The sequence below is a fragment of the Mesocricetus auratus genome, unplaced genomic scaffold (genome assembly GCF_017639785.1).
Source record: "Mesocricetus auratus isolate SY011 unplaced genomic scaffold, BCM_Maur_2.0 Super-Scaffold_100081, whole genome shotgun sequence".
NCBI classification, from domain to species: Eukaryota; Metazoa; Chordata; class Mammalia; order Rodentia; family Cricetidae; genus Mesocricetus; species Mesocricetus auratus.
Window position 1 is genome coordinate 1,662,627 of NW_024429237.1, and position 6,956 is coordinate 1,669,582.

At 46.9% G+C, this 6,956-nt stretch overlaps 1 protein-coding gene across 1 annotated transcript; it reads right to left on the bottom strand.

Annotated features, from left to right (window-relative positions):
• Positions 1-3,293: 3,293 nt before the first annotated feature.
• Positions 3,294-5,498, bottom strand: LOC101838987 (GRB2-associated-binding protein 2-like). Its single transcript, XM_040736759.1, has one exon. The coding sequence runs from the start codon at positions 5,319-5,321 to the stop codon at positions 3,294-3,296; it is 2,028 nt and encodes a 675-aa protein (XP_040592693.1). The 5' UTR covers positions 5,322-5,498.
• Positions 5,499-6,956: the final 1,458 nt, after the last annotated feature.

The following is a 6,956-nucleotide window of genomic DNA, read 5'->3' on the forward strand; positions in this document are numbered from 1 at the left end:
GCATCAGGGAAGCAAGTCTGAGGTCCAGTTGTTTGTGCTAAAAAGATGCGTGTACGTGCCTTTATTGCAATAGTGTGTGTGTGTGTGTGTGTGTGTGTGTGTGTGTGTGTGTGTGTGTGTGTGTTGAAAATGCTAAAAGGTCTTATAGAGAGGGAACAGTCTTATACACAGACTTATAGCACAGTGGAAAAACCCCAGGTGGAAGAGAGCGTGTTTTCATCCTGCTGGATGTTGATGTCAGTGGGGCAAGGCCAGGGCAGTAAGCCAGGACTAGAAAACAGGATGCACTTGTTGGCTGACCAGCCACTCACAGAGACCCCGTGGGGGCTAGAACCCAAAAGCTCCCCCTTCTATATATATATATTAGCGCCTATCTCAGGTGACTAGACGTTAATGCCAACCTTACCCATCAATGGAGAAATCACCCAGGCTGCATGACCCTCCTGTCTTAGGTTGGCTGGCATCCCCTTAGTCTCACCTGTCATTGGCCGCCGAATTTTTCTGTAGGCTCAACCGTAGTCGAGCTGAGGGATTCTCTGTGGTCCTCGAGTGACAACTCGAGCCTGGGCTTGTCTAGCGCCGAGGCACCTTAACCAAATGAAGCATATGATAGTAAGTCCTATGACTACAAGGCCCAGAGATGGGGACCCAGCCCATTCTTTGATTACATGGCCTGCCATCTGGGATTCCCTAAGGATGATCTCTCCAGAAAATGGAGGAACCTGGGTCTCATTCATTCTAATAATTTGATTGGCCAACTGATGAGTTTATAACTTTGGCAGGGGTAACACAAATGTGCGCCAGGGTAAGCAAACAGGTTTAAGGATGTCAAATTCCTACCTGGACTAAGTTATTTAAGGAGCTCTGAGTGCTGAGAGCCTCTGTTGCTTCCCCAGTTAGTTTATCCGCTGTGCTGGCTGTAGTTACAGACTGTGAGATGGCAGTTGTAGCAGCAACAGCAATAACTACAATCACCCCAGCAGTGATGACAAAGTCTTTTCTGCTGTATTAGGGCAAGTTGCATTTCTCCAGAAAAATACACTGGCACAGGTGCAATTCCAGGAACAGGAACACCAAGGCAGATATTTCAAGTGGCCATGTCCTATTCAAATACTGAAAAGAGGCTTTTGCCACTCATCACGGTCCATACCAGTGTCCAACTGTTTTAAATGGGTCCTTTTTTCCCCAAAGGGAAAAACTAGCAAAATGAATTCTGTGTTTCAAGATGTGTCAAGGGCAAACTGCTAATCTTCCAGTTCTTTATTGGCTCCAGGATGAAAACTCACGGGTCCGGGAGGTTGATGCAGCAGGCCTGTTGAGAAACTGGAAATCTCGAACCGACTGTTTCCTTTCTTTCTTGGGCTGTAGATTCGATGACATCAAGGGTCAGGAACACTGGTTCAGGGGATCTCGCTCAAACTGGCTTGGGCAGGCTCCCATGGTCTCAGGTCCAGTTTTTCTCTGCTCCATGCATCTCACCAGATGTTCTGACAGCTGCCGAACTTTACTCTTTTCCTGCAACCAAACACAAACATGCCCTTGACCCCAAATTACGATCTTCTCCACTGTTTAGTGCATGGATGTCTCCATTTGACCTGAGCAAAAGTCGCTCAAGTTCCATCATGCCAGAATCTGTCTGCAGCAGACTGCTCAGCAGACTGCTCACTGGCATCCACATTTTAAAAATTTTACAATGAGGAGGGCATGATTTAGGGAATCATGTGGGGACTGGGGACATTACTCCTCACGTTTTTATTTTTTGACACATGTATGGTGGCTTTTCCAGTTTATGCAGTGACTGTCAAGAAACCTGAATACCTATCAACTGTCATGTGTACTTGCCAAATTCTGTAATATGAGTAACAACCATTTGCCATATATGGTTAGGAAGTGAGACTCGAGGGTTCATTTTTAAATTTACAGATAAATATTGTGGATACATCTTATTGTTTGACAATTTTGACGAGCAGTCTCTCTAGTTAAACCAAATTGCTTTCTTAAACTCCTGTTATTTTTATGATGAAAGTTATAAGACTGCATGGCTTTCTCTACCTGAGGTAAAGCAACCAATTTTATTTGTACTGTTTGCTAACATCTGTTGATGCTGGACTATACCCTAACAGTAGAAGGACTTGTCTACCCTCCTTAGTTAACTATATAGGTGAATTGGGATCACTATCTAAATCACTAGTAGATTCCCTTTCAAAAGGACATAACCATTGAATATTTCCCAACAACTTCTGAAAATCACTCAAAGATTGTAAACTATACTATGTACCAAATAACTTTTGAAAATTATTTGAAGTTTGTGAGTACTCTTTCTAATCCAATTTGTAAAGCTCTCGCTAGCTGACATGGCCTAATTTGTATCTACACTGACTCCTTTGTAGGTGGGGTCTAATAGGGCAGCAGTTTTTCTGAGACTTCTCAAAAACCTTTCTTTTCTCTAGATTTCTTTTCAACCAGAAAATTTTAGGAGAATTTCTGTATCCTCTCCTCTGCTAAACTAAAATCATCCATACAGATTTCTTTGGCTCTCAGGCCATGTTGTAGGCTTCTGTTATTTTTCCACTGACTGGCTCTGAGGACTCAAATTGTCAACCTTTCCTGTTAAGACACTGACTGGCTGAATGCTCTTTTTGGCTATATTCAAGCAATTTAGGTAGTTTCTTAACTATATCCATAGCAACTTAAGTATCCTTTTAATCATATCCAAGGCAATTTAAACAGTTCTTTTTGTCAACATTCACACATACATACCAGTGTGGCCACACCATACACACAGAACATACATACATCTTTTAGTCATCCTTTTTCCCTTGGTCATGATTGGTTTGTTGATATGAAAACTTCCTTAACTGAAAATCTGTTGTGACAGAACAGCTCCAGTCAATCCTTGATTCAAAACTAAAGGTTGAAAAAGGCCCTCATGTCCTTCACCATCTTTCCATTTCCAATCGTCAATATTCTGTTGTAGCCAGGCAATTTGAGAGGAGTTGCAAGGGTTAACAATAACATCAAGTTCTTTCCCAAAGATTTCCAAACTTACCTTATATGCCCTAATAATAGGCTGTGAGATGCGATCTATCTAAGACTTGCTGTATCGTTTTAATGCAATTTCAAAGATTTTAATTTGTCTAGTATTAAAGTAACTTTAAAAAATTAATGGAGGGCACACTAAAGGCAAATCATACAGTCATTAGGATGTAAACCAATGATCAATAAAAACCAATCTTTCGGAATTCCTACCAGAGTGAGCAAACCTGGTTGTGCAGTACCCATGACCATCAGTTTTACTGACCTCTCTCAAATCCTGTAACAGGCGCCATTTTCCTAATTTTTTCTTGCCGCATCTCTGTCCACTCCTGTGTGGTGATCTGTAGGGCCTGTGTCTTCTCTTTATCCACTTGGACATAATCTGTCTTCTCATCCGATGTGGCAGATGATGTGGATGGCTTGTGGTGAGGACCCGGAGAGCCAGGCTGGAGGTCTAGGGCCAAGTAATCCATATTGCCAGTATTCTTCTTCAGAGCTGGGCTGTTGGTGCCGCTGGGGACAGGGGATGCAGACACTGGGTTTTGCATAGGGACATAGCTCTCCTCGCTGTCTCCTGAGTCTGTGCTGCTGATGTTTTGTGTGGAAATGGGACGGCAGTACTGTGAGGGGCTGGAGTTAAAGGCGTGGTTGACCCTGGACCAAGACTTGGTGACAGGTGACTTGAAAGGGAGCTCGTCGATGACAGCGTTGTTTCTCAGGTCAAAGGGTGTTGGTTTTGTTTTCCCGTCAGGCTTGAGGTTGCGATTGACCAGGGGTGGCTGGATCTCACTTCCTGGGTTGGGGCATCTATGAATAGGAAGGGCTGTGGATGGGTCGCCTGGAGGGCCAAAGTGATGGGGCCCGGGGCTCATGGGCACATAGTTGTCACCAGAGCTGGCGCTGTCTGAATGACCTACGATCGTTTTCCCTGGAGATTCAGCAGACCAGCTGTCATTCTCTCTGCCTCGTGTTGGGTACTTGTAAGTCTCACAGGAAGAGGCTCGGTGGAGTCGCATGTTGTCCATTGCAGGGAGGGTTTTGTGCCTGGGGATAGCAGCAGCTGCAGAGCTGTTATTTTCGCTGACTGGGGGTCTTTGCTGAGGGCTGCCCCACCGACGTGTTTTTGTCTGACTTGCCTGACTTGGCTTGGGAGGCTGGGGTTGGGGAGCTGTGGCTGAGACTCTAGGAGTGGCTGTTGTGTCCAGTGTGAATGTTCTAGAGAACTCGTAGGCTGAGAGCGGGGTGGTTGGAACCTCCATATTGTCCACTAGGAGATTCCCAAACTCCCGACACAGGGTGTTGCCGGATGTCTTGAAGGTGTACGCATCCTCATTGTCTGTCTCAGACCCTGTGAGGCGGCCCTTGGTGTGGCTATGTGAAGCCAGGCTACGGGGGAGGTCGTAAGTACTGTCCTTGACTTTTGTATTGTGCTGGCTTGGCTTGGGAAGGCTATAGAAGCCATAGACTTGCCCGCTGACTCCGTTGATACAGTGTCCACTGCCCTGGGCAAGCTTTCGTATGGCTGTATTACTCTTTTGTTGCGTACCCTGAGAGAAGCTGGCATTTCTCACATTTTTTGTCTTTTGGCTTGCGCACTGGTGTAAGTAGAGATACTCCTGAGGTGTGCTGGTGAACAGGGCAGGCCGGATGTGGCTTGACACAGGGGGCTCAAAGGTGGGCTGGCCAGAGTGTGAAGGGGCTGAGGACTTCCTTTCCCGGAGTAGGTGTTGAGTGGAGCTGCGGAACTCAGCTGGAGAAGAGCGGGGACCATGAGTGACTGAAGAAAGGCTTCTCAGGGAGGCTGTGCCCTCCTTAGCCTGCTTGAAGCCGCAGACCTGGCAGATGCTCTGGACCCACTTATTCATGTCAGCCTCCGTCTCAGCCACCAGGTAAAAGGTGCGCTCACTGGTCTTGATATCAAACACAAAACTACCTTGAAGCTCTTTCTTGTTGAAGGTCAGACCTGTGTCTACCTGCTCACAGAGGTTTAGGTTGATGATCCGCAGGGGTTTCTTGGAGTGTTTATTCTTGTAGTATTCTAGAACATATGGGTCGCCATTCATCCGGCCACTCCGCAGGATAAACCAGCGTTTCTTCCAGGCATAGCACTTCAACTTCTTCTCGGGAGGCGATTTCTTCAGCCAGCCGGCGTACACCACCTCGTTGCTGCCACTCATGTCGCTGGTTGACTGGAAACTACTGCCGGCTTGCTCAGACAAGGACGTGGGCTGCTGGGTCAGCCAGCTGCCGGTGTGCAGCTCGAGGGGGAGGGAATCAGTCATCATCCGGACAGCCAGCAAAGGCGAGGGAAGGATAAAACTGTCTTTTGCTCAATGCTGGTACCTTGTCTCTTTAACAATTCTACTAACTGTTCTATCAATACAGCCTTAGAAGCTGAGGTACTCATTTTCCAAATCCATCCTCACAAATCCTTACTTGCTGGTCAGCCTCTGAGGGTGATCTGTCAGGTTCCCTTCTCTTTCCCTGTAGGGAAAAGGAACCAGTCAAAGAAACACACCCTGAGCAGAGCCAAAGAAACACACTTTGGCCCTGCAACCAGAACCAAAGAAATGCACCCTGACCCTGAAACCAGTGCCAAAGGAACATACTTTGTCCCTGGAATCAGAGTCAGTGAAAGAAACGCACCCTGGCCCTAAAATTGGAGCAAAAAGGCTAAAAAGAACCAGAGAAAGAAACACACTTTGGCTCTGAAACCAGAGCAGGGCTGTAACACTTGCTGGGAAACCTTCCCTTGGCAGAGCAGAGTTGTTACACTCCACTCTGCTCCTGCTCTCCACTCCCTGGGAGCAGAGCTGAACTGTAGCAACTTTGCCTGAGAAACGCCTGCTGAGCAAAACTGGGTGAACATTCCCTAGCTGGAAGACCCTGTCCTGCCGGAGCAGAGCCGATACACTGGGGAAGCCTTTCTCTGAGGCAAGGCTGTAAGCTGCTAAGTTTACTGCAACCTGTGATGGTCCTTGGCTTCCGAGCTCCAGGATACCTTTCCATCTGAGCTGTGTAACACTCAGTATTCTGTGACTCCCTAGTGCCAGAATACCTTTCCACCTGAGCTGTGTAACACTGAGTATTCTGTGACTCCCGAGTGCCAGAATACCTGACCCATCCCCATCCCCATCTGAACAAAATGCTAACATTCCCTACCTTGGTGTAGGGCAAAAGCCTGGAGATTTAACCTGGTACCCCTAACTTGGTACCCCTTTCCAATACACCCTCATAACCTGCCAGCCTTTGAGGGTGATCTCTCAGGTTCCCCTTTTCTTTCCCGATCTCAGTGGATCAGGCAAAAACCTGGAGATTTAACCATTCAATTTTACTGTTCAATGTTGAGGTACCTGTTTACAATTCCTTTCTTTCCTGAGTCTCTCCTCTCCCAAGTCTTCTTTTCCAATCTCCTTTCTTTCCCGCTCTTTCCCAGTCTTTCCAAGTCTCTCCAAATCTTGGTGGGCACCATGAGCAAGTGTGAGGTGTCAGGAAATGAAAGACAAGAAGTTTAGCTGTTTGTGCTAAGAGGATGCGTGTGTCTTTATTGCAAATGCTAAAAGGTGTCTCTCTTGTGGGAGGGAGTGGCCTTATATACAGGCTTACAGCACAGTGGAAAAACCCCAGGTGGAAGAGACTGTGTTTTCCTCCTGCTGGATGTTGATGTCAGTGGGGCAAGGCCGGGGTAGTAAGCCAGGACTAGAAAACAGGATGGACTTGGACTGGAAAACAGGATGCACTTGTTGGCTGACCAGAGACTCACAGAGACCCTGTGGGGGCTGGGACCCAACAGGAATTCAGTTCCCAACACCCGTGCCAAAAGGCTCATAACCAGGGAATCTGACACCCTCTTCTGGCCTTAGTTGGCAGGTGCCCAAAAGTAGTTTACAAACGTAAATAAAAATTAGAGCCTGGTGTGG